The sequence below is a fragment of the Coniosporium apollinis genome, assembly GCF_000281105.1.
Source record: "Coniosporium apollinis CBS 100218 chromosome Unknown supercont1.18, whole genome shotgun sequence".
Taxonomy (NCBI): domain Eukaryota; kingdom Fungi; phylum Ascomycota; class Dothideomycetes; genus Coniosporium; species Coniosporium apollinis.
Window position 1 is genome coordinate 383,461 of NW_006913280.1, and position 25,751 is coordinate 409,211.

General features: G+C 55.4%; 11 protein-coding genes across 11 annotated transcripts; 5 read left to right on the forward strand and 6 right to left on the reverse strand.

The window, feature by feature from the left end:
* Positions 1 to 628: 628 nt before the first annotated feature.
* Positions 629 to 2,062, reverse strand: W97_04263 (uncharacterized protein; the record flags this gene model as incomplete). The annotated part of the gene is made up of 1 exon (XM_007782155.1): positions 629 to 2,062. The coding sequence occupies one exon, from the start codon at positions 2,060 to 2,062 to the stop codon at positions 629 to 631; it is 1,434 nt and encodes a 477-aa protein (XP_007780345.1).
* A 300-nt stretch (positions 2,063 to 2,362) lies between these two features.
* On the forward strand, positions 2,363 to 3,190 carry W97_04264 (uncharacterized protein; the record flags this gene model as incomplete). Its single annotated transcript, XM_007782156.1, has 1 exon — positions 2,363 to 3,190. One exon carries the CDS (start codon positions 2,363 to 2,365, stop codon positions 3,188 to 3,190), a length of 828 nt encoding a protein of 275 aa, XP_007780346.1.
* A 334-nt stretch (positions 3,191 to 3,524) lies between these two features.
* Positions 3,525 to 5,313, reverse strand: W97_04265 (gamma-glutamyltransferase; the record flags this gene model as incomplete). The annotated part of the gene is made up of 2 exons (XM_007782157.1): positions 3,525 to 4,869; positions 4,934 to 5,313. The coding sequence occupies 2 exons, from the start codon at positions 5,311 to 5,313 to the stop codon at positions 3,525 to 3,527; spliced, it is 1,725 nt and encodes a 574-aa protein (XP_007780347.1).
* Positions 5,314 to 6,536: 1,223 nt separating this feature from the next.
* On the forward strand, positions 6,537 to 9,080 carry W97_04266 (uncharacterized protein; the record flags this gene model as incomplete). Its single annotated transcript, XM_007782158.1, has 1 exon — positions 6,537 to 9,080. The coding sequence occupies one exon, from the start codon at positions 6,537 to 6,539 to the stop codon at positions 9,078 to 9,080; it is 2,544 nt and encodes an 847-aa protein (XP_007780348.1).
* Positions 9,081 to 10,445: 1,365 nt separating this feature from the next.
* W97_04267 (uncharacterized protein) lies at positions 10,446 to 11,180 on the forward strand (the record flags this gene model as incomplete). The annotated part of the gene is made up of 1 exon (XM_007782159.1): positions 10,446 to 11,180. One exon carries the CDS (start codon positions 10,446 to 10,448, stop codon positions 11,178 to 11,180), a length of 735 nt encoding a protein of 244 aa, XP_007780349.1.
* A 2,375-nt stretch (positions 11,181 to 13,555) lies between these two features.
* On the reverse strand, positions 13,556 to 15,448 carry W97_04268 (uncharacterized protein; the record flags this gene model as incomplete). Its single annotated transcript, XM_007782160.1, has 1 exon — positions 13,556 to 15,448. One exon carries the CDS (start codon positions 15,446 to 15,448, stop codon positions 13,556 to 13,558), a length of 1,893 nt encoding a protein of 630 aa, XP_007780350.1.
* A 2,728-nt stretch (positions 15,449 to 18,176) lies between these two features.
* On the reverse strand, positions 18,177 to 18,869 carry W97_04269 (ER membrane protein SH3; the record flags this gene model as incomplete). The annotated part of the gene is made up of 2 exons (XM_007782161.1): positions 18,177 to 18,751; positions 18,815 to 18,869. The coding sequence occupies 2 exons, from the start codon at positions 18,867 to 18,869 to the stop codon at positions 18,177 to 18,179; spliced, it is 630 nt and encodes a 209-aa protein (XP_007780351.1).
* Positions 18,870 to 19,620: 751 nt separating this feature from the next.
* On the reverse strand, positions 19,621 to 21,091 carry W97_04270 (mevalonate kinase; the record flags this gene model as incomplete). Its single annotated transcript, XM_007782162.1, has 2 exons — positions 19,621 to 20,970; positions 21,020 to 21,091. The coding sequence occupies 2 exons, from the start codon at positions 21,089 to 21,091 to the stop codon at positions 19,621 to 19,623; spliced, it is 1,422 nt and encodes a 473-aa protein (XP_007780352.1).
* Positions 21,092 to 22,119: 1,028 nt separating this feature from the next.
* W97_04271 (STE24 endopeptidase) lies at positions 22,120 to 23,671 on the forward strand (the record flags this gene model as incomplete). The annotated part of the gene is made up of 4 exons (XM_007782163.1): positions 22,120 to 22,140; positions 22,187 to 22,369; positions 22,427 to 23,366; positions 23,442 to 23,671. The coding sequence occupies 4 exons, from the start codon at positions 22,120 to 22,122 to the stop codon at positions 23,669 to 23,671; spliced, it is 1,374 nt and encodes a 457-aa protein (XP_007780353.1).
* A 156-nt stretch (positions 23,672 to 23,827) lies between these two features.
* Positions 23,828 to 24,487, reverse strand: W97_04272 (uncharacterized protein; the record flags this gene model as incomplete). Its single annotated transcript, XM_007782164.1, has 1 exon — positions 23,828 to 24,487. One exon carries the CDS (start codon positions 24,485 to 24,487, stop codon positions 23,828 to 23,830), a length of 660 nt encoding a protein of 219 aa, XP_007780354.1.
* A 390-nt stretch (positions 24,488 to 24,877) lies between these two features.
* W97_04273 (uncharacterized protein) lies at positions 24,878 to 25,377 on the forward strand (the record flags this gene model as incomplete). Its single annotated transcript, XM_007782165.1, has 2 exons — positions 24,878 to 24,981; positions 25,047 to 25,377. The coding sequence occupies 2 exons, from the start codon at positions 24,878 to 24,880 to the stop codon at positions 25,375 to 25,377; spliced, it is 435 nt and encodes a 144-aa protein (XP_007780355.1).
* Between the last annotated feature and the right edge of the window lie 374 nt (positions 25,378 to 25,751).

Here is a 25,751-nt window from a genome sequence, read left to right on the forward strand (position 1 = left end):
ACTGCCGTAGGCGGATTCTCTAGCATCTATGTAGTACGAAAAGACCTGGCAGTATACAGCTATTTGTAGGCCAAAGGTCGGAGAGACTTAAGGAGCAGACCAACCGCGGCTATACCTTGTGGAAGTAGCAGACTTCTCCCGACTTCTATCACCGGAATCTGGTAGCCTCCGGCCACCACGCGTTGCTCACACATCCCGCCGGCTGTAAGATAGCCTGACGATTCCTAAATCGACCTGGCGTTACGGCTGATACAGCATATGTCAGTAGCGCCGCACATACAATTCCCAAAGACGGTGGGCTGCTGGTAGCTGTTGGCCGCTTCGCAAGTGTCGTGGAAGACGAAAACAACTCGAGCGTGTTGTCCTTCCTTTCCAGGACAGACATGTTGAAAGTACAGCTGGATATTGACGCACTCCTGCAAGTCTCTGTACGGCGATCCCTGGTGGTCCAGTCGAGAACAATGCTCGAGCTACTGGCGCGTAGAGTCATCCTTGGAATGTCGGCGCGTCTTTTCACAAAGAACTAGCACTCGTCGTCTCTCCAAAGCTCTTGCAACATTGCGACACCTGTCTTCTTTGAGACCCAGCTTAAGATTAAAGAATCCATCGAACCAATGCTACGTCTGCATTACGGTGCTTCCCCATTGGCATGATTAACACCATTAGTTCCAGCAACTTCATTGTTTCCGTCATCCTGTAGTGGTTTCCGGAAAATGGCTTGCATCCAGCACCGGTACATCTTGAGCTTGCGTTGGCGGTTCACCAACATCCGCCTGTCGACGCCAAAGTCGACGATCTCGAAAGCTGGCCGCTCAAAACCCCCATCCGGGTCTCTGGAACATTCGTCCGCAATCGCTTCTTTGGTCTGCTGGATCAAGTCTGTGCTACTGAGCTTGAGGTCTTTGACCTTGTCTGTGATTTCGGTGGTGTTGTCAGTGCTGTTTGCGCCATCATCACTACCCTTCACGGCCCTTTGATCAAGACCTCCTAGCTCCTTCCCTCCCCAAATCCTTTCCAGCTCTTCCCTTTCAAAGAAGTACACTCTCGTTCCGTCCCCCCGCACATAGAAGTTCTCGCCCATGTACCGGCCTTTCTTGAACCTGACCTGCGCCAGATCACCCTTTCCATAATCCCTAAAGAGCATCGTTCCTCCGGGCTTCAGGACCTTCCAGATGTTGCGCACCGCCTGTTCCCATTGCTCGGGCGCCAAAGCCGAGAAGATGAATATCATCATCACGATGTCAACGCTTTCCTCTTGCAGTCCCGGCGGCAGACTCTCGGGTCCTGTGGCCGCTACATCCCAGACATCCGCTCGGATGTATCGCTCATCGTACGCCTCGTTCTCCCTAATTAGCCCAACCGCCTTCTTCGAGAAGTCGCAAGCGTGGATCTTGAGCCGCTCATTCTTATTCAGCTTGAGGATCGGAAACGCCGTATTCCCCGCCCCCGCACCGACCTCAAGCAACACCGTCTCCGGCCCTCCCTCCCTCGTCACCTCCGCCAGCACCGGGAACTCCTGCTGCAGCCACTTGCGATTCTTGAAGAAATTCGCCGTGTTCTGCGCGTAGAACAGATCCCACCACTTCTCGGGCTTCTCATTGAACCGCTTCTTGTCCCAGTCGCTCACGGGCGACTGCCGCTGCTTCTCGAACTGCTCTTCCGAAAAGGACGCGTAGGCGGAGTCGACCTCGACGTGGTCCCAGGCGTTGAACTCAAAGATGTTGTCGCCTTCTTCAAGGTACCGCGAGCCGAATTGGAAGGGGTCGCTGCGCTTGAGGTTGTTGCTTGGGTCGTGGGAGCGGGAGGAGGAAGTGCGGAGGGGGGAGAGGACGGCGCTGGCGGTCTCGGTGGATTGGACTGTTGAGTTTGTGGCGGATAGGGTTTCGGCGATGGTGACGAAGCCGTGCAGGTGGGACATGCCTTTCGAAAGCTGGGCTTTGGGGGTCTTGGCGGGGGTGGCAGAGGGCGGCGTGGGTGGTTGGTCCATGGCGGTAGAGGTTGGAAGAGAAGTGGGCAGAGACGGCATGTTGGCAGTCTCGTCGGTTGGAAGGTCGGCGTTCATGGTGTACTGTATTGAGGCTGCAACAAAATACTGTAATTTGATATCCGGAAAATATCTTGGTGTTGGAAAATGCGCCGGCTACATATCGATAGCATCTCTTGACGATCTGCTAGATCGCCGAGGTTGTTCCTGCTGGCCTGGCTAAAATGATGATGACATTGCATTGCATATCTAGAAACCCGTCGGCTGAAATATTTAGAGTGTCGTTCTGCTGAAGCGTCAGTTTCCAGTTTCTCTCAATTGCTAGGTCTACACTTGTTTACTCTCGTTTCAATTCCCCAGCAAGCTCCTGTATTTACGATGAAGGCCGCCCGCCTCCCTCCTCCCCTCCGAGCTCAATTGCTGCAAGCTCCCCGAAGCTGTCCTCCTCCTCACTCCCTGCTCCACCAGCAAAGACGCACCTTCTTCCCTAATCCTCTCAGCAGCACAACACCCACGCAGAACCTTACTGCCTCCCGCACACTACCCTACCCGGCCTCCGCGATCTACTCTATAATAGCCGACGTCCCCAAATACTCCACCTTCCTGCCCTACTGCCAAGAAAGCAGTATAACACGCTGGTCGTCCCCCGACTCGTCCGGCAAAAGATGGCCCTCCGAAGCCAAACTCGTCGTCGGCTGGTCCAACATCACCGAGACATTCCACAGCCGCATCTACTGCGTCCCGGAGCGCATCGTCGAAGCCGTAGGCGGTAACACTGCCACATCGCTAAAGGGGGACGAGATCGCCCACCACGACATCTCCGACCCGTCTCCCAACACCGCGCGCGAATCTGAGAACAGCCCCTTACTCACGCACCTTCTGACTCGCTGGACCATCTCCCCATTCCCCTACAAACCGGCGCCGACGCAGGATGGCGCGCAGCCTAGACCGCAGGATAAGACGAACGCGTCGGCGAAGGAGCAGACGCAGGTTAGCCTGAGCATAGAATATCAGTTTGCGAGTCCGGTGTACAGTGCCATGAGCGCGGCTGTGGCGCCAAAGGTCGCGGGGCACTTGATCGAGGCATTCGAGAAGAGAGTGAGAGCGCTGCTGGGTGAGACGGATATGGGCGGGCCGGGTATGGGCGGGACGCAGGATGTTCCGGGCACAAGAGAGGGCGTGGTTAGGGATGGGCAGGAGCCGTGAGAGTGTATTTTGGGGTGAGATGGGGTGGCTGGCGTAAGGCCGGGAGTGCTACCGGAGTACAACGGAGCCAGTGAGGCCTCGAGGGTACTTTCTAGACACTTTGCATGGTTTGTTGCTGGTGAAATGTTGTGGAAATGCTGCGTCGTCAATCATCGCATGGGCAAAGCGTCGGCGCTGGGAGTAGAACATAGACTTCAAGGCTGTATGTCTGACTGTATGTCTAATTGACCAAGCCCCGTCATCTTCCTGTAGCCACTATGCTTTGTGTCATGTCATCGTGTATTCGTCATATTGCAACCGCTCATACCGCGAATCCGCCAGCTATTCCCATACGTCAGCAGGTTCGCTCCACTTTCACAAACAGGTCATACTCACAGTCGAACTGTCTCGGCTCTCCCGCGGCTTCAAACGTCCCATTTCCTAGCCTCCTCAACGCCTGCGCCGAGCTTAGCGCGGATGCAATCCACGTAACATTGTGGCCCCTCTCGCGCATAAACGCCGTCGTGCCATTGTCATACGTATACTCGAACGCGACGATATTCGGCATCAGCTGATCATGTAATCTCGGTCTCGCCAGCGCCTCCGGCGCTGACAGCCCCAGATCAAGCACATTGTGCAGATTCAGTATGGTCGAGGTGATGATGCGCGAGCCACCCGCGGCTCCGACGACGAAGTAGAGCGTCCCGTTCGCATGCTCGACGATGGTGGGCGTGATGGAAGAGAGCGGCCGCTTGCCGGGGCGGACGTAGTTGGCTGGAGACGGAACATACCCAAAGGCGTTGGAGACGCCGGGGATGGAGAAGTCGTTCATCTCGTTGTTCATGATGACGCCGGTTTCGGGGACCATGAGTTTGGATCCAAAGAGCAGGTTCACGGTTGTGGTGAGCGAGATCGCTAGGCCGGTGTAGTCGGCTGCGACGACGTGGGACGTGCCGGGCGTTTCGAGGCTCTCGAAGCCATCAGGATTGTATTCGGTTACGTTGAGGGTGCGGTTGTCGTCGATCTTATTACGGATTTCCGCTGTGATGTTCTCGGAAAGCATCAGCTGTTCATACCGCGACAAGCCTGGAACGAAGGAAGGGTCTCCCAGCTCTGCCCGTTGGCCGTATGCAAAGCGGATGGCCTCGTCTAATCTGTGAGTTGTGAGGTTTACCGCCGCTGGGTCATCAAATTCCGTGTAGCCCTCTACGATCTTTAGCGCGCTGAGTGCAACGCTGCCGCTGCTGGGCGCACTGCAACTTGTGAGCTTGTAGCCTCGGTAGGTGATCTCCGATGGTCGGCGGATCGCTAAGGTATAGTTCCGCAAGTCTTCCATAGTCATAGTTCCGTTCTCAGCCTGCAGCGCGGCGATGGTGGTCTCAGCAATGGCCCCAGTATAAAAAGCGTCCGGACCCTCAAGAGCGATAATCTCCAGCGTATCGGCATACCGCTTCCTTGTGATTGTGTCATTGAGGCCCACAAGGGTGCCATTAGGGGCAAAGTCGAGCGCCCAAGTCGGGTTGTCCACTAGGAAGTTGCCCGGCCCAGCAGTGGCGCTATCCATGTAGTTGACGAGATCTTGGGTGACTGGAAAGCCATACCGTGCTGTCTTTATGGCTGGAGCTATGACGTCCGCCCACGGCAACTGGCCGTAGTTCTCATGCAGATGTGCAAGACCTCGTAGTTCCCCTGGAACGCCACTAGATAGCCATGTTAGCATACCATCCACCACTAAACATAACGTGTGTACTGGGGACTACACACCTTGCTAGACCCCCGAAGATCGACGCGTTCACTCCATAGTTCGTGGAGTTGTACATATCCTGGAACGCCGCAGCCGGTGCAGTCTCCCGGAAATCAATGAATTCATAGGTTCCGTTCGAACCACGCACCAGCATGAACCCGCCGCCTCCTAGGCCGGAGTGATACATTCCCACGACTCCCACGCAGAAGACTGTGCCCACCATCGCGTCCGCGGCATTGCCGCCAGCCTTCAGGAGGTCAACACCGACACGGCTGCATAATGCGGTTTCTGAGGCGACAGCACCGAGTGTGGGGTCTCTAGGTTTACCGTAAGGAGCGGGAGCGGCGATGGTGAGCTGGGTCGTGAGGAGAGCTGTGAATAGCGTCGCGAGAGAAGGCATCTTGAGCTTGGAGTGTATCTTAGGAGCCTGTATATGAATATCAGTAACCTGAGCAAGCAACATGAAGAACGGGTAAACACGAGACTACCTGACCTATTCCTCGAACCGCCTGTTCCAGCAGCTGGCTGAAGGTGATGCGATCGTACGTAGCGCAGTCAGATACGGCACGGGGTGGTTGAGAGGGAGATGTGGCTGGGGATGTCTCACTCGACGCTCAAGACGGCTGTGGACCGGAAGTTGCGAACGGCAAGACATGGCGGGCGAGATTGTTACTGGATATCAAGGCCCTGATGGATCGGCACGCTGGTCAAGCTTCTGGATAGAGGAGCTTTGTCCGGCAAGGCGGGAGCTTATCGAAACGCCTATCAACGATCTGCAAGGGACAGCGGTTGAGAATGATGAACTCAAACGGCTGATGCTGAGTACCTCTGCCTCGGATAGAGTGTATATATGTCCGCTTCTACGCAGTCTAAGGAAGATCTAGTCATCCCCTAGACTCTGTTCGCTCGTGACGTTCCTCAGCAATAGAGACGCATGAAGATGTGGGGAAGGCTGGACATGCGCGGTTTGCAGATCCGAGAAGCCTCCTGCGTCACGCAACGGAGGGGCTCCCAACCTTCTCAATCCGGAGCTTGGAACTAACATGTCGAGAGCTGGGTTTCTTACGTTGATAGCTGACAGAAGCAGGCGTCAAAATGATACTACAGACTGCTAGACTCAAGAAGCATAAGATTACCCCGTCCAGTCGGATTGTTAATCCGTGATAGCCACTCTATATCGGTGTGGTATTTCGTATGAGATGCAGTGCAAGGTGTTCGCCAAGTGTTCGCCCCGCTCCGCCCCGCCCCACCCCCTGTAGGAGTTCCATCTCACCTCAGCGAACGCCGATAAGGACGACTTGACGCTCCTCTCTCACGTACGAGCAGAATGGCTCCAGTGGCGTGTGCCTGCATCTGCTAAAGTCATAGTATTCGCGTCGAGCAGTCGTTAGGAACACAGGCCAACGAACCAGTGCAACCGGCAGCAACTACTGAGGCGGGCATCGGAGCCCTCCGACAGCACCTCTTTACCGACGCCGTTGCGCTGTTGCTGCTTCGAAAGATCTTCCGGATGGGATATATCCGACGCCAGAGATATATGCTGAATGATCCCGGCTGAGATAGCTTCGTTTGAGCCCATCGATACCGTTCAAAGACACGACTTCTGGCTTGTATCCCGTCAGGATGGATACGATGGACCTCGACTACAATACTCGCATAGAGCAGTTGCGAGAACGAGAATATCCGCAGCTAGAAGGTAACTTGGTATTCAGCTATGCTCCACTGATTATGTCTGCTTACATTTCCTTTCTGTCAGACACCGTATACCTTGACCATGCGGGCACTACTCCGTATGCAAAGTCTCTGATTGAGCGCTTCTCTGCGGACATGATATCAAACCTTTACGGCAACCCGCACTCCGCGTCTTCAGCGTCACAACTCTCAACTAGACGAACCGAGGATGTGCGGTTGCGGCTGTTAGGCCTCTTCAACGCTGACCCTGACGACTTTGATATTGTGTTCGCGGCGAACGCTACTGCCGGCATCAAACTTGTCATGGAGGCTTTTCGAGACCACGGAGGCGGGTTCTGGTATGGATATCACAGGGACAGCCATACCAGCCTCGTTGGAGTGCGAGAAGCAGCTGCAAGGCACAGATGCTTCACGTCGGACGCAGAAGTTGAAGGCTGGCTTAGTGGCTCCATCATAGATGAAGGCAGTTCAGGCCTCGGCCTTTTCGCCTATCCTGCGCAGTCTAATATGAACGGCCGTCGTTTGCCGCTGGACTGGGCAGGCCGACTTCGATGCTCAGCACCGAAAACAGATCAGGCTGTGTATACATTGCTGGATGCCGCAGCCTATGTCTCGTCTTCGCCGTTAGACCTGAGCAATGCAGCATTAGCGCCAGACTTCACCGTGATGAGCTTATACAAGATCTTCGGTTTTCCCGACCTCGGGGTTCTGATCGTAAGGAAGGGATCGGGACACGTCTTGAAGACACGCAAGTATTTTGGCGGCGGCACTGTTGACATGGTGCTTTGTATGAAAGAGCAATGGCATGCGAAGAAATCAGAATCGCTGCATGACCAGCTGGAAGATGGCACTCTACCGATACACAGCATCATTGCGCTGGACTCGGCGATGAACGTGCACCAAGAAATTTTTGGAGCGCTTGAGCGGATATCGCGACATACAGCCTTTCTGGCCAGGAATCTCTATCATGGCCTGCGGGACTTGCGTCACTGGAACAACGTGGCCGTATGCGAAATCTACAAGGATGCAGAGTCTGAATACGGCGACACACGATCTCAAGGTCCAGTCGTAGCATTCAATATTCGCAATAGCCAGAAAGCATGGGTGAGTAATACAGAAGTCGAAAAGCTGGCGGCAATCAAGAACATTCAGCTTCGGACAGGCGGCTTGTGCAACCCTGGCGGAATAGCGTCCTCCCTCGGGCTGGCTCCATGGGAGATGAAAGAGAACTTCTCGGCAGGCCAGCGCTGCGGCAATGAGAATGATATCCTGGGCGGCAAGCCGACTGGCATGATTCGCGTCAGTCTCGGAGCAATGAGCTCCGTTCGTGACATTGACGCCTTCTTGGACTTCATGAACGAGTTCTTCGTGGATAACGTGGCTCCAGTACCCGCTGCTCCGCTCCTAGGTACGGAGGCCTCAGCGCAATCCCAGTATCACGTTGAAAGTCTTACAGTGTATCCAATCAAGAGCTGTGCTGGCTGGAAGGTGCCGCCGGACATGCCTTGGGAAGTGCGTAAGGAGGGCCTTGCCTGGGACAGAGAGTGGTGCCTTGTCCACCAAGGCACAGGAACTGCTCTCAGCCAAAAGCGCTATCCGAGAATGGCTCTAATTCGACCGATCATAGACCTGGAGACAGGGTTACTCCGCGTTAGATATGTTGGCGGCGGCACGACACGTGGAGGCAGCCCAGAGGTTGCTGTGCCTCTGTCTGCCGATCCAAACTACTTCGCTGGTCCTGACGGCTTCCGGACTTCGCCAGCCAACGTATGCGGTGACAAGGTGACGGCTCGGGTTTACAAGATGCAAGAAATTATAACATTCTTCACTGAAGCCCTCGGTATACCTTGCCAACTTGCTCGCTTCCCAGCAGTTGGCAGTCATGGAGTATCATCAAGGCACGCAAAAGCCCACCTTCAGCAACATCAATTGCGTACTGCTCCACAAATACCCGGCGCCTTTCCAGCCGCACCGCCCGGAGAGCAAGGCACTATACAAAGGCCAATCCTTCTATCAAATGAGAGCCCTATTCTTACCATCTCACGATCAAGCCTTAACCGCCTGAACGAGCAGATTAAGGCGAATGGTGGTAAAGCGGCACAAGCAGAGGTCTTTAGGGCTAACATAGTTGTCGCCGAAGCCTTGCAGGCCCAACCGGGTACAGAGCAGCCCTACGCAGAGGATCATTGGCGCTACATGCAGATTGGACGGCAGCTCTTCCAGATGTTGGGCTCTTGCCGCCGCTGTCAGATGGTCTGCGTAGATCAGAACACGGCGGTCAAAAATGAGGAACCGTTTGTCACGTTAGCTAAGACAAGGAGGTTTGACGGGAAGGTGTGGTTTGGACAGCATGGCTGCCATGTGCAGATGCAGGATCGATCTTCGCCGCATACACAAAATCCCACGATCAAAGTTGGGGACTCTGTGAGAGCATTTGGCGAAGACGACGATTTGCCTCACGGCCTCGTATCATGAACGATGTCGAGGCGTCTTATTAGATTATGCTGGTTGGGAACCATTCAAGACGCAATCTGATTGACCTAGGCCGTTCGCTTAGGCGCTATAGAAACCGTTCGGCTGTCCAGTCGCAGAAGAGGCGCTCACTAATTAAAGTTCTCCCGACAGCAAGGGACAGGCGCAGCGGCAAGATCACTTGCAGCTCGGGAACTGCTTGGTCCATCAGGCCGCACACGGTCGTACAACGGCTGTTGAATGTTGGGTGTGTAAGCGCCGCCGTCCCGTCTTCGGAGCCAAGACGATGTTGATCAGTCTGCTCCATTGAACCTTGGCCGGAATATGGCTTCGGCCACGGGCTTTCCTCACAGCGAGGCACCGCCGGTCTTATGAGGCGCGCGCCCATATCGGCGAACCATAGATTGTCCAGCAAGCCCTACAACGGCCAGCTTTCTGATGGGAAAGTTGATTCTGTGGGCTGTCCGAAGGCTCTGCTGTAGAAGCGCGCGGTCGTGCCAAAGTGCAAGGCGCGTATGCAATTCGACTTTGTTAACATAAATCCTTCTGCTTTGCCGTGATAGACGGATCCGTTAAGCGTTTGTCTGTTCCGTCTACGGAGCTCCACCGCAGCTTGTCCACACTCATTCCTGCCGTCCAGCAGCTTGTCACGCTCTCTACAAGCGGTATACCCACCTCGACTGACACAAGCTACGCTGTGATCTGTCTGGCCAGTCGCATCTCAATCGAGACGCCATCGCCAGCATCTGGTGCCCCCAGATCCCTACCGACAGCTACCTCTCCCTCCAGCAGCGTCCAAGATCCTTACAGCGTCGTTGTGGTTTGGCTGTTGCCGTCTCGGGAGCTGCCAGCGAATCAGCGTCCGGGTCGCATCTCTGCAGAGGGACGTCCCGTATCACACCGGTCACGTTTCAGGTCCCATCAACCAGTCGTCAACGGGCGGCGGCGCGAAACCTGGTCCACGGCTTGTCTGCCTGTCAGCCAACCAGACAGCGGCTGCTAGCCAGTTCGAGGGGCCGCTCGCCCGCACCAGGCTAGCCCGGCGGCTCTGTTGCATCACCAGCGCTTTGTTTTGCGCATTGGCCTCGACGAAAGTCGGTGTTGCGCCTGCAGCTGTGTGCCCTCTACGCGCCCATCCCAAAATAGCCTCACTGAACTGCCTCTGACTGAGTCGTGGCATCGCAGGAGCCTCAGCTAGGCCGGCACTGCTAAGGTAAGCTAAATAATAACACCCCTTCTGTCACCTGCTCTGTCCGACCCTGCTGTCCTCACCTCGCGGCTCACCACCTCTCGCAGGGCCATCGTCTCATTGATTGCATCCCCGGGTCATTCGTTTGACGCCTCGGTCGCTCTTTTGTCCAAGCAGTCATGGCAACTACCGCTACCTCGAAGCCTGCGCTGTCTGCGCTGAAGACGCCCATGACGGCCACCTACCCGTCCGAGGTCTGCAGTCCAATCTCGAGTACTCCGACCTGGATCAAGAGGGAAGACAGCCTCAAGACCCCAATCACCCCTCCATCTGCCTACCTCGACTTCCTCAAGGCCCTGTCGCCCGCCCTCATGAGTCCCCTACCCACCGGAGCCAGCACTCGCTTTACTTTCGGCGAGAAGAACGAGAAGAACGACAAGTGCGACCACTCCGACAAGTCATCAAGCGCAACACCGGTACCGGCACCACCGTCCGATAAATCCAGCCCAGCACCTTCGCAGCCGCCGTTGTCGCGGACCAACAGCAACTGCTCCTGCAAGACCGGCGCTGAGACCTCTAATAAGCCGACCAACATGCAAATCTCCATCCCACCACCCTCGGCCTTTGTGCGTCCACTCTCCGCACGAGCGCCGCGCCAACGTCTGCACATCCCGCAGAGTCCCTACTCGCCTGCTGGAGTTGGGTCTCCCATGAGCGCGCGATCGGTGCACTCCCCATACAGCGCGACGATCTCGCCGCGCGAGTGGGACCTTGAGGGCAAGAAAGGCGGCACCCGTGCGGTGAGCATCAGGCAGGTCGTTACGAGGACGGTGACGTACTCGCGGACGCCGGTGGAGCCGACCGCGCCGCTGGATCCTGCGCCGAAGGGAAAGAGGAGGAAGATTGAGGAGTAGAGGGGGCTCTCGTAGCAGAGCACCCTCTACCGCTTTTTCGTAATGGCTTTGCGTCAAACATCTATACGATATCGGGACTTCATTCCTTCGCCTCACATACGCTACTTACCTTGTTGGCTGCCGAGCTTTCATCGGTATTCTATTCGTCCTCCATCCAAAACCTTTACCTCGCGCTCGACTCTCTCGACTCGAAGAGTTCCTTGCGACATCGATACCTCGCATATCTTCATCTCTGCCTCCGCCAAAAGCATCGCTCCATTACTGTGCGATGGATACGATAATTACCAGAAAAAGTCCTGGTGACTACATCTACCACGCTCGCTTCCAACACCAACCCTCAGCCAGCCTTGCAGCCAGTCCTGCAGGCTTGACAGCAATCTAGAGGTGGAGCTTATGATCGTCACGCATTTTTACGAGTTTCTGGCGTATTGCTCTACTGGGATCCGGTCCGGTCGGGGCACCTGTGGGGGGGCCTTCTGGAACGTTTGGGTTTGTTTGGGTAGCTTGAGAGGCTCGGAGGAACACTGGCTACGCCTTCTGCGCTGGCACAGCTACCGGAGTTGGTGTTCTTGGAGTCTGTGATCGGACCGCTCGGTCGTGGGAACGCCTGGGGAGTTTTCATCGGTGTTCTGGTGTTTTAGCGCCATGAATGGGGCAGCTAATCTTTGGCAGCGGCTTTGGAATACACACCAGAGTCAATTTGCCACTTTCAACGCTACTGCCTGTGACAATGTCATGCTTGATTGTCGCCCATTTTCACCGCGTGCTTCTTCCCTTGCACATGCCTTTTCCTATTCAAAAGCCCAAATCCAATGAATCCCACCCTTACTAGCGGCAGCTCAGTTCCCTCACTCGACAAGTCTAAACCCGCTCTCCGGAACGCGTTTCCCCCCCTCGCGTTTTCACCATCCCGCACGGCGCTAGCGGTCGCCAATCATTGGCCGTTTTTAGGGACGCGTTAAGCGCCGGCAGGAGGCCTGCCTCATGCCGTGCGAGTCGAGAGACTTGAGAAAAAACAACGTGAGCAAGAGAGAAAGGAAGTATACCAACCTGAGGGTACAGGGAACTTTCTTCGCACCCGAGTAGGGCGAGATGAATTTATCAGGTCTGTTTCCGTGGCGAAGGCCAATATCAATCCGTGATTGCGGTTGTGCTTCATTCCTGTATCTAGATTATATCCGCTGCCAGCTCTATTCTGTAGACGCTTGAATATCACACTCGATGCTCGTCTGTTCTGGCGGTGACTGGGCAAATCAGTAGACCTCGAGCCGTTCGAGTGACCTGACGCTCTCCGGCCAGGAGGTCTCATGAAAATGGGTCCGCTGCGCTCGATGTAATAATCTCTTTCGCTGACAAGCTGAGCGGAGCGGCATCAGGGAGCGCTGATCTAGCCCGCCCAGCGAGCCCGCAGTTTAGTGTGGATGAGAAGCTGGACGCGTCCAGGAAATCCGAGGACTCGAAATTGTGGGCTGAATCACCGAGGGAAGTCTCGATGTCGAGGCATCTGGAAGGTCGGACACTCCGGGACTCTCATGACTGATCGAGGACGGTGTACAGGCTGCGCTTGTCCTGCCTTCAAAATCTGGAAAACTGTAAATGCGAGATGTGACCGCGGAAGAGGAATGTGAAGCAACGCCCCGGGAAAGATCTACAGTGGATGTAGGGTTGGATTCGCTCAGCTATGGGAGCTGAATGCTGAAAGAGTCAATTACTGCAACGCAGGGAGCACTCTCGCCCCTTGCCGTTTCTACAGTAAGCTCGTGTGGAGGAGCGCTGATGAGTCGCACTCATCTGAGCGTGTGAGGTAGTTGGCAGCGGCATAGGATGGGGGAGGATCTTGCTCCGACGCGCTTGCTTCCGTGTCTTGACTGCCAGATAGACGGTGTGGTGGCGGATGAAGGTGGGAAGGGTTCTCGGTTTGGCCGCAAGCTGGCTTGCTGAGCGATCTGAGCTGAGTGAGGAAGGCGCAGCCCAGACGGGTTCTTGCTAAAAGACAGCGGTATGCTAGAACAGTACTCAGTAGAAGAAAGGAGTTGGAAAGCGCTTGTGGGGGGTAGGGGAAGCAAGGGCGTGACGCCCGCTGCAGAGTTGAATTTCTACCTAAGTTCGTGACTGTCTGTGGTGCCCTGTCAGCAAAACAACAACGCATTTCGCAAGTAGCGAGGTGCCCATTCATCCGACCATCCGACCATTAATCCAACCATCCAAGCCGTTACTTTCTAGAGAGAAGAAGCACACATCCTCCGCCATGACATCGACCCACCAACCCATCATAACCGACAATTCCTGCTCCGAGTTCTTCCATGACCGTCGTTCTTCGAGATTCGTAACAAAAAGCCGTCGCAAGCTATCGATCTTTCCGCAGCCCCACCCGCTTACACGCGATCGCGGCCTGGATAGAGATGAGGGCCAATCAGCATGCCCTCTGTTGCAATAGTCTTTTTGTCCGCATCGTAGGCAGGATCATGAAAGAAGCCACAGTACATTCCTCGGGAACATCCACCTGGAGTAGTGTAGTAGGCGCATGGAGCCTTTCGATTGCCGGACTTCTTGCGTGACTGGTTCGTGCCGCCATACTGAGAACCGGCAGATTGACCACCAGTCGAGAGGCCACTGACGGATTGAGCAGCAATGGCTTGAGGAGCAGCGGATGGTACAGATGCGAACGAAGCGACAAATGACGGGGCAGCAAGAGACGGAGCAACAAGAGAAGGAGCAGCAAAAGACGGAGCAGTAAGAGACGGAGCATCGATAGAAGGAGTGTCAATAGACATGACACTACCGTGCTGAGTTAAAATTGAGTCAGCATCACTCATGTCGACATCTGAACAAGTACCAACCGAGTTATTGTCCAGAGGCGCAAAGCGAACTGACTCCATTTCGTCCCAATCACGAACGACGGAATCGGCAGTGGCTGCTTGGATATCGACAGACTGAATGTGTTTGGTCTCAGAGTCCTGCGGCGGATCATGAACAAACGGGCACTCGCCATGTGGGCGAGGGCAACCACCCTCGCGGTCTTGGTAGAAGCAGCGTATAGCTTCACCGCCAGAAGCGGGTTCGTAGAGCGGGCGTCGAGCCGCTGGAGGGTGGCGGCTTGGGATGCCACCACGAGATGAAGCACCGCCACGGCTCAATGACTTGCCACGAACCGCAGAATCACCACGAGTTATGGAGTTGCCATAGGACCCCTGAGCCGGAGAACGGCCACGCGCCGTAGTTCCAGCGCGGCCGGGGCCAGCAAGGGCGAGAAGACCACCATGAGGCACCGACCCGCCATGACCGGCTGGACGGGAGCGCTTCTTTCTACCAGCTTGGGCCTTGGTCATGTTCTGGAGATCCTCGAGGGCTTGCCCGGCGGCTTCGGGATTGAATAAGGCTGGTTTGACTATAGTCGGAGGCGGAATAGTGGCATCTTCCTCTAGACCTTCAGCGAGAATATTGCCAGCCTGAGAGGCGGTGGATGAGCTCGGTCGAAGATGTTCTGGACTGGCGGGTTCGCCTGCATTGTGCGCCTGATGATGTTCAACGTAGAGAGGTTTGGTTGCCAACTTCTCCTCACGAGAAGTGGTGTCATGAATGCTAACGTCGGAGGTTGAGGTTGTGGAGTCCCTCGATCGGGGGGCTTCCATAGCAGCCGCTTCAGCTGGCCGATGCAAGAGAGCTTGAGAGCTGTAATGGGCCATCGCGGGGGTCGCGATGTTACTACCCGGCTGTCCAGATCCGAATACGTGTGTCGAGCCGGGAGAGGGGTTACCTCCAAATCCAAAAGGTGAAGCCTGAGGGGTGACGGCAGTAGGTCTCTTGATCTTGTGGGGGAAGCTGACAACCCGAGGGCTTACGCGAACCGAGCTCGTGCCTTCGTGAGTATCTTCGGTCGCAGTCTGGGATAGTCCTGTTGTGGCAAGACCTGGCAAAGGACACGACACCCTCAGTTGCGCGAGCCTGGTGGAGAGATCTGCCATTGGATCGTGCAGTGTGTGCAGCGAGGAGGTGCCCAACGGCGTATCCAATGCCGCTGCTAGGCCCATGGATGTGCTTGTGTCGCCATGATACCCACCTGTCGAAGCTCGACGAGCCTTGGTCGGGGTAGGTGGCGTTGCCTCTCGCTTCGTGCCAACCGCTGCCTTGGTGATCTTTAGCGGTTCAGGCGTCAGTGCAGCAATAGCAGCGGCGTCAAGCTCTTCTGTTGGGGTGGTTTTCGGATACTGGAACGAAGTAGGAACGGCCTGTGGCACTGGCACACCGCCAACAGACTTCAGCGTCATCGGCGGCTTCGAAGCTCCCTTCGTACGTTTGCGGATGGGTGAGCTTGCCCTGCCGACGGGCCGATCTTGCGACACCGATTCCGGAGCCTGCGATTGTCTCGCAAAGCGATTGTTAGATTCGCGGCCTGTGAGTTGCTCACTACGCCAAGGGATCGTCTTGCCAGGACCTCCAGACCTGTCGTAGCCCTCGTTGGGGCGCGGCTGAGGCGTCGTATGACGGAAGGTGTTGGGCGGCGGACCACCACCAGAACGGGCGTCCTGAGAGGTATAGATCGGTCCTCCCTCACTGGAAGGGATGCGAGGACGTGTCTCAGCTGGGATGCGTGGGCCTCCCATGGCTTAATCCTAGTTGTCGGTGAGGAGTCAGCAAGAAACCGCTACTAGTGAGACGCGAAGGCGACATACTTCAGTGATCGAAAGTAAGAGTGGTTGAGCTAGAGAGTATTGGAGCGTGCCTGTGTGCACGTTAAGTGTCTTAGTGCCGCGTGCAAGGCCCTGGTGTTGAGGTTATGGTCGACGGTTGTCGTTGGCGACGATCCTTGTTGTCAGTGAGCGGAAGATCGGACGCGAAGAAAGAGGAACACAAGACTTACAGCGATGATGCACTTGCGTCAGCGACCCTTCGAGGTGAGGCAGTGACCTTGACTGATAGAGCTAGGGCACCGTGAGCTTGTTGTTGAGGATGTGCTGTTTGATAGTGGTGGCTGTGAGCAAGAGGTTGGAAAAGATCTATGTCGAAAGAAGGAGGTGAAGACTCACAACGAGGTATCGCCAGTGCTTAATGCACTGCAGAGCGTGTTGCTACGCTTGATCAGGATGACCGTCCTAGCCCGCAGGCCTTGTAGAAAGCTTGCAGTGGTTTGACGATGGATGATTGACGTGGTTGGTTGAAAGGTTGTGTTGTGGGTGAAGAAGATGTGGGAGGTCGAAAAGGAGAGGGCTAGGCTCCGGGCGAAAATAAGTACCCGGGACCACGAGATGACAGGCCACGAATACTGAAACTGCTTCAGGAGAGCCGAAGGTCACTTGCACGGCGAAACAGGAATACTCCTGCAAAGCCCTCTTTTCTCAATGTTTTTATCTCGCGGGAGCAAGGCAAGCTCCACTGAAGCCCCCTAAACGCCATACGAAGCAAAAAGTCCCGATAGCCATCCCCCGACGCTGCGTCAACGGCATGCAGACTCCGCCTTCAGGGACGGGAAGCATGTCCGCAGCTACGAACATATCAGTCAGCTGAGGCAACTCTATCCCTGCCTAAGTGCGGTTCATGAGATGACCGCCGAACACGTCCTTCGAGCAGCACGTAGCTAGAAAGTTCAGACTGAAGTACAGTAGGACTGAGAATGCGTCTGATCCGGCCTGCCACGCAGCACCACCACCAATCTTGACGCCGGAGCAGCACACCACTAAGAATCGGGAAACAGAACACAGCAGAAACAAGACTGCCAGTTGACAGGCACGCTTCGTGCAGTAACCGCCATTGCGCCAACAAAGCAGCCTGCAACTACAAAAGGCTAGACTGGATAGTGGGAGCTCCATCAAGCAGGCGGAGCAGCGACAAGAAGAATTGGGCGAGAGGATTGGTCGACTCGGGCGCGCCGCATAAGTGGATGGTCGGCGGAACTTTGGATAGCTTGTTGCAGAGAAGGGCGACAAGAAACGTGAATCCCCTTAAGACTTCGAGAAGTCTGCATGGTTAGCAGCACACTATTATTGGAGAGGTGATTGCAGAGCCGCAGAAGCTTCGTGCGGAAGCATGAAAGAGCAGTTGAGACAATGGACGAAAGAGGTTTCTGTAGAGCAAGCTTTTGGAGCAGGCGAACGGTAAGTATCCGCCAAAGCGGCCCGCTGCATAAAAGGGGTGCCAGCAAACAAGGCGCTCGAAAGATTCGTCTGCCTCAAAGTCAGCGATACCAAGGCAATGTATCCGTTAGCTGAACTCGTGGTTGTATTTGAGTCTTGGATAGATACCATTTCTTCTCCCGTACAACCCCCCTAGAGAGACTGACGCTCATCATGAAATTCCCACTATCATTAGCGCTGGTGAACGTTGCTTGTTCCATGTCTCCAATTTGCTTGTGTTGTAACTCATAGATGATGCTTCAGACGAATGATACAAGGACAGCACAGAACTTAACCCCTGAGAAACGGATAGAGCATCGAGCGGACGTTCATAATAAAAGCCCCATTATCCAGCCCCTGTCGTAATTCTGATGTTGAACTGAAGCAAGCGCGGATTGTTCCGCTCTGTTTCACTAGCCCCTTCTTGTCGTGCTCCGCGGACTCCGCTTCTGAGGCCGGATTAAGTAGAGGTATGGAAATGGAGTTGACTGTAGACATAGAGACGAAGATAGCAACATCGATACAGGACCTGAACCCCAACCCAATCTAAGGCCACCGTTCTGCTCTATCTCATCAACACCTTGTCGTGCCCTGCAAAATTCACCTCTGAGGCGTGACCCAGTAAGAGATGTAAAGGACGTCGGGCAGTTGACACTGAGACAAAAGAGGCCATTCCAACGCGGACTTTGCCGCTTAAAGTCCACGCAATGACCTGATGCAAATTAAAGCAAGCGCCAGGAGTTTCCACTCTGGGTCATCAGCTCGCTCTTTCCGAGGCCCCTCGATTCCCTATCTTGGGCATGATGCAAAGTAGATATGAACATGAAACTGAGGAGTAAACACAAATGTCAAAACTGACCATCACAATGCCCCCCAGGTATCAGCCCTACTGCTTCTTCTTTCCCCCTCTCCTCTTCTCCTCCGCAATCCGATCCATCTCCGCAATCTCCGCCTCCTCCTTCTTCTGCGCATACCACTCGCCCGCCTGCAGCACCAAAACTCCCACCAACACCAACGCCAAAATCGTATTACTCGCCGCAAGGACCCTCAAGCTATCCTCCCTGCCCACAATATCCATACTATCCACATCCACCGCCCCTCCCTGCCCAACCTCACCCACCAGCCCCTGATCCGGCCCATACGCCCCCGCAGTAACAAGCCTCAGCCCCTTGACGATGTTCGCGATATAGACCGTGATGCCGCACATGTACAGCACCAAGCTGGCGCCATCAAACAGCATGTTCGCCTCGGAGGGCTTGTACAGCTTCATGACGAAGCCGAGCAAGCCGGTGCCGATGACGATGTGCAGGATGCGCGCGATGAGCGGGGGTGAGGCGTGCAGGAACTTGAGGTGGTTTTCGAGCAGCTGGAAGTAGGGTTCCCGGTCCGGGGGTGTGGACCAGAGCACATTGTAGTCGTAGGGGAAGGAGGCGAAGAGGATGCCGAGGAAGAAACAGGTTGCTTTGAGGGGGTAAGGTTAGTGGAGCGCATTGGGGGGAGGATTGGTGGGGGTGGAGAGCTTACGGCCGACGACGAGGAAGGTCCCGAAAGGACTGCTTCGTGCGGTGGGTTTGGGCATCGTGAGTGTGCGTTGGGGGTGTGTTTGCGACGAAGAGAAGATGGTAATGCGCTCAGGGAGCGGCGCGGCCGCGATATCGCTTTTGAAGCCTGATGCCTTCGTATGCGGGGAGCGAGCTTGAGAGTAAGTTTATCTGGCGGTTCGATAAATCGCTTCGTCTGTATTGAAGGTCGTCAATTGTAACTCGCTGAGTGAATTACTACTCTTGAAATTTGATGTATCAAGTTAGGTTCGAGGAGCGCTGAAATGTTATTATCTTTCTCTGACATGTGGAGACTCGCTGCGATATCGTTACAACATGCGAGTAGCTCCCCAATGCGGTTTAGTTCCGTGGGTTTCTGGCGATGACGACTTGTAAAAACCAGGAAATATAGAGATGTATACGAGTAAAAGCAGACTATCAAGGGTTGAACTACGGTTGTATATATCGAGAACAGCTAGATGTAATGCACTGCTTGTTCTGTATATACCTGTCTGGTTCTTTCGAAGCTATTGTACTGCAGAAGCGGGAGGTTTACAGTATTAGCTATTACTACCAGCGCTTGAAGCGTGTGATGTAGACCTCCGAGTATCCCATCAGTTCCTACTGATACATCCTATTTACACCATGAAATAGGAGGCCCTTTGTCCAAGAAGTCCACCAAGGCGACATGCGCGAAACGGCTTTTGCTTGTCCTCGTTCATTAGCACCTCTTCCCATCCGCTCCTATCTCAATCCCTTCGCATGAAACAAGATTTTCACCTATCTCCCTCACCTACCCTCCCACGGTCTCCAAAACCTCCACCCTTCCCTAACACCCCCCTCACCTTCGCCACCCTCCGTGACTCCTGTCCCCACACCGACCAGCGCCTCAATCCCCGCATTCCCCTCCGCCCTCAAAAACTTCTCCTGATCAATCTCTTCACCGCCCTCCTCGCCCGACGCATTCTGTAGCACAGCGGGCCACAGCACGCCCACGCCATCGCCCGCAAGCGTCGTTTCGAACTTCTCGAACCCTTCCGCTTCGAGCTTCTTTTCTAGGTCGCGTAGAAGCTCCGCTTTACTGGATGGAGCGCCATCTATGGAACCGTTCGCTTCGTTGGCGGTTATCTCCGGTTTAAGGATGGTAATGGCGCACCCGCCACCCCCAGCACCCGTAAGTTTCGTCCACCCGATGCCCGCATGATCAATCAGCGCGCGTATGCGCTCTAGCTTCGGATGGGACACGCCTAGTGACACCAGCAAGCCGTGATTGATTGTTATCAGCTCCCCCAAATACCTTAGATTTTCCGGGTCGTCCGGATCGAAGCCCTCCTCGCTGATGAGGCTGTGCGCACTCTCCGTAACGCGGTCAATGGCGTCGAGCAGGAGGTTTGTTGTCTCAGGATGTGTTTCCTTCAGCCGCGCAACCTTTGCGACCTCAACGCTTGTGCTTCGGCTCTGGCGCGTGTTGATGAGCAGGAGCGGCAGCTCCGGGAAGTCATGGAGCGGGCGCACGCTTGGCGGCTTTTTGTAGTCGGTTCGCTTAAACAGCACGGCTTTGCCGCCGGAAGAAACGGTGTTGTCTACGCCAGAGGGGTTGCCGTGGATGCAGAGCTCGCCAACGAATGCCCATCGGTTTATGCGCTCGATCTGCAGTTCGCATTCCTGCGAGGGCTGGTCGGGGTGCGGGCCGCTGAGGGCGCGGATCTGGAGGAGCAGAGCGGCGGAGAGGCATACAGCTATGGAGGCGCTGGAGCCGAGGCCCGCGCCGATGGGGATGGTGGAGCGGAGGGTGTAGACGCACGCGGCAGATTTCTGGGAGCCGAGGGAGAGGAAGAGGTAGAGGAAGGCTGTCGCGGAGGCTTGGTGTATCTTGCGTACGTGTTCGGGCGCCTTGGCTGATATGGTGGAGACGTGAGGTTCGAGAGCAGCAAGGAGGTCGGGATCGAGGGATGTGACGAGGTCGTAGTAGTACTTCTTCTTTGAGGGCTGCGAGAATGCGGACCAGGGGAGTGCGTCAATGTTCCAGGTGTGGTCGAGACTGATATCGGGGAAGCGCAGGGATACTGTGCGCCGAGATTTAGAGAGGAAGGTCACGAGGAGGTAGGAGCGGAGGGAGATGGCTGCGGCGATGGCGGCCTGTGGATGCTCAGCGGGTACTCGTCACAGTTCAATGGTCGTCATGTACCTTGCCGTGGACGACTGCATGCTCGCCGTACACAATGACCTTGCCTGGCGCGGACACCATGAACGCGGGCATCAAAGGGGTTGATATCTTTCTCGCATGACCCGGCCGTTGACTCGAACCATTGCTTGATGTTTCTCCTGTCACAGAGCCATCGAGACTAGTTGTATCTAAGTCATCTGAAGGGGAATCCATTGAAGGTGACGCGGCGCTCTTGTGACCGTTGACTGCCATCCTATTCTGCAAAACACCATGCCCAACGGAGCCGTTGGTCTCCGGTATGGAAGTATGCGCAGGCTTCAGGCCTGTTGCTTGATGCTCAGGATGCCGTGGGACTTCTCTGGTGATTGCTGAAGGGTGAAGAGGCCCACTTCACGGAACAGAGCTGGCGGCGCAAAAGCCTACCATCCCGTCTGAAGATTGATCCCTGATGACGGTTGGAACGCATTGATCGACAGACTGTCCCTGCCAAGCTTCGTCCCAAGATCCACCATTCTGGGGAGCTAGCGTAAACGGTTTCTTTAAACGGGGTTCGTAGAAGCGACACTCCCACTATCCAGTCTGCATAGTAAGACACTGGACTAGGTGTATCTCTTGTAATTCGGGTGACGAGAACTTCTTCCTGGGGCACATGCATGGACGGAGGTAACAGCTCAGGGGTCACCTCCGGTCCGTCCCTCATGCTCGTGTGCTCGTGACGATAAGGCGTAACTCGGGCGGGCAGATTCCGCCTAGGCGAGGAGTAACAGCTCAGTGATCTCCATCCGTAATGGCATTCTCGCAGTCCTGGGAGCAATGATTGGAGACGAACTATTCAATGATCCTCGATCTTCCAGCAAATGTGGAAAGAGACCACTGTGCGCCGATCTCCATGAACGAAAGCAGGCTGAGGAGAGATCACACCAAACCCTACGCCAGCCTTGCACGACGCATGATACAGCATCAATAAAATACATGATAACAGAGCCACAGGATGCCCCGTTCGCGTGCAGCGACGAATCTTAGTCAGCGCTGCTGGTTCCGGCGCTAGCGTACAGATACCACGACTTGACTTGTATGTAGATGCGATCTGTCCCCCCACATCGCGGCACCATCAAGCCAGAATGATACAGTCTTTTCTACAGGTACCGTCCATAAAATTAAACACCGTCCGTGTACTGACAACTACAGCGTCTTGCACGCTTCCTGGATCGGCCGCTTTTCCCATGGAAGAAGCTCGTGATTGGCTTCTCGCTCGGTCAATTCGTCCTTGAGAACTGGCTTCTCTGGCGTCAGTATGGAGTCTACCAGCGCACAATCCGCCCGAAAGCCCTTGACGATGTTGTCGAGCAGGACGTCTTCGACAAGAGCCAGGTATATCACTATGCTCGCTCATCCACTCCACAGCCTTGCTGACCCCCGCTTCTTCAGGCATACGGCCGCGCCAAAGCCCGCTACAGCTTCGTATCGTCCTTGTTCAACCAGGCGAAATCCATCGCCATAATCTACTTCGACGTCTATCCCAAGATATGGGCGCTTACCGGTCTCCTGCTGTCCCGCTACTTCCCAACCCGCATCAGCGGCGAGATTACCCACTCGCTCGTCTTCATCTTCGCCTTCGGTCTGATTGACCTTTTCGCCGGCATACCGTTCAGCTACTACCACCACTTCGTTCTCGAGGAGCAGTATGGCTTCAACAAGATGACAATCAAGACCTGGGTGACCGACATGCTGAAAGGGCAAGCGCTGGCTATCGGATTTGGCATACCGATTGGTAGCGCTTTCCTGAAGATCATCATGAGCACCGGCGAGCAGTTCTTCTACTATTTGTGGGTGTTCATGCTCGTCGTACAGGTGTCGATGATTACCATCTACCCGATTGTCATCGTACCGCTGTTTAACAAGCTCTCTCCGCTGGAACCGGGATCACTCAAGGAAGCCGTCGAGGCGCTGGCACGAAGACTCGAGTTCCCGCTCAGCGAGCTGCAAGTCATCGACGGTAGCAAGCGCAGCGCGCACAGCAATGCCTACTTTACTGGCTTGCCGTGGAAGAAGAAGATTGTCATCTACGATACGCTCCTGGAGAAGTCATCAGACAAGGAAGTCGAAGCAGTACTTGCACACGAGTTGGGACACTGGAAAATGGGCCACACGACAAAGCTGCTCGGAATCAGCCAGTTCCATCTGTTCTATATCTTCGCGCTCTTCTCGGTCTTCATCAAAAATCAGTCACTATACCGCTCTTTTGGATTTCACCATGAGCAGCCTGTCCTCATTGGCTTCCTTCTCTTCAATGAGGTATTGGGCCCGACAGACAGCGTCGTCAAGCTCCTCATGAACATTCTTACTAGGAGCATGGAGTATGAAGCCGGTACGTCCCTGCAACTCTCTCCTTTCGGCTTGCCTTTCTATGCGATCTAGACACCAGACTGACACCACTCCACAGATGCGTTCGCTAAAAAGCTTGGCTACACGGCCGAGCTGGCGAGTGCCTTGACTAAGCTTCAAATCCAGAATCTGTCCAGCATGGACGCCGACTGGATGTACTCATCGTATCATTACTCGCATCCGATTCTGACGGAGCGACTGAAAGCCATTGGATGGAAGGGCGGAAAGGTCGAGCCCAAGAAGGAGGACAGCGAAAAGCCCATCAGAGCATCGGATAGAGAATTGTAGCCACCAGACAGCTTGGATGTAGCGCCGTAGATGTCGTAGAATAGCAAAAGATCCCCCGTCACATGCCTTTGTCGAGCCGTCCAAGGGTCGTTCAGACCTCGTACGCGTCGGTGGTCGCTCCACGTGACTCCGTGCTCCCTCGGTCTCAGAAAAGTCTCACGCCTTGTCTTTCGCTCTCTTGGCAGCCCGCTCTGGCTTCTCAGCTTTCGCCCTCTCCTTCTTCGCCCTCTTCCTCGCCTCCTTATCCACCTTGCCCACCTTCTCTCCCGCAGCCTCCCCGTCGGCCCCATGCGGCGCCGTCACCCGGACACTTGGATCCCCATCGTTCGCAACAAAGTTGTTGCAATCCCCAATCTCCCCTTGCTCAATGCCATCCCGCTCCGTCTCGCGCCTATACTCCTCAGGGTCCTGCCATGCCTCCACGCCATCCGCTGCGTCATCTGCACCCGCGACCACATTCCCGTCAGCTGTGGTCGCGCCATCGCGCCCAGCGCCCTTCCGCTTGCGCCCCCTCCCCTCCGTCTCAGCAATGAGCCCATTAAGTACAGTGTCATCGCCCTCCTTCTCGGGGTCTGGCGCTAATCGCTCTCCTCTGAGGCCTGCTTCTACGCGCCGTAGATTGTGCAGTGTCAGTCCGCCGGTTGAGCCGGATGCGGCGGAGTAGGTGGGCCCGGAGGTCGTGAGGAGGGCGTCGGGGTGTAGGTGCGGGGAGGTCTCGGTCTCTTTGAGGTAGGCGGAGATGAGGGTGAGTGCGGAGGAGGGGGAGAGGGGGACGGAGGTGTGGGAAACGTGTGGGGGGAGGGCTAGAGGGGCCATTGCGGTGGGTTACGACTGCGGGCTCGAGGTGCTGGAAGTTCGAGAGTTATCGGTGATGGAGGATGGCTTGGTAAATGAATGGCTGGGTGAATCTTCAGGCGGATTTCGAGGTGATTGGAGTTTTCGTTCCGCCTTAGGGACTTTCAAGGTATTCAGACCGGATTTCGTAGTGTCTGTTGCTGGTATTGGAGCTTGATATCGAGTCCAAGAAAGTTCGTGGATGCGGATATAAAATTTTGAGCACGGGCCATCCGGAGGTTTCGAGGTCACCGAACTCAACTTCGACTGCATCTGTCAAGGGACTCCATCAATCGCGCAATCAACCTCGTCAGCAGCTTCGGTCCGATCTTGACCTCTCGGCGGTAGACCATAGGAGCGGAATCCTCCACGATGCAGTGCCTCCGCTGCCTGCGGAGCTTCGCACGACTATCACCGCAAACACCAACTGCCCTCCTCCGCGCAGCGCCGAAGCTTCAAGTGTCTCCAGCACGACAGTGAGTCCATCACCCCAAAAACCCTTCCATGCAACTTATGAGCATCAGCATTAACACCTCCTTAGAACCCGCAACCTCTCCCTCCTCTCGCCCCGCCGGCCCATCCTCTCAAACCAGCCCGCCCTAGCACCCTCGCCCTCCCCCTCGCCAGCAACCTCCGCCCTCCAACCATCACCAGTATCCTCGTCATCAGGGTTGCTCGACATTCTCCCCCGCATCTCCACACACCCCGCCCTCGCGAGCCAACAAGTCCGGTGCGGGCCCCGCGATACCTACAACCCGAGCCACCTGGTGCGGAAGCGGCGCCATGGCTTCTTAGCGCGGGTGCGAACGCGGACAGGACGAAATATTTTGAAGAGGAGGAGGGCGAAGGGGCGGAAGAGTTTGACACATTGATTGGGCCTCGGGTTCAAGCGAGATTTAGGGAGGGAGAGGGAGCGTGTAGAGGTAAGGGGAAGAGGGAGAGCAGATGGTAGAGGATAGGGTCAGGCCGGATCAGGATTCGGTGTGTAGGATGTAGCATCTAAGGGATGTCCTTGTGTATGGGGTCTTGGAAGCTGTGGACAGCTCGGCGGCTTCTAATAGACTCCCTGGTGTATTACGGCAGTTGGCTGTAGAACAAAGCATCTCTCTAGCAGAAACTGACTCATGGCATCGTCCGTCATTTCTTACTGCTTGTTTCCGTTCTCCGGGCCCTCTGCTGTCCTCCAAACTCCGCATAAATGGGTCATCGAGACTGCAATGAGTCTCCCAAACTCTCAGAGACCGGC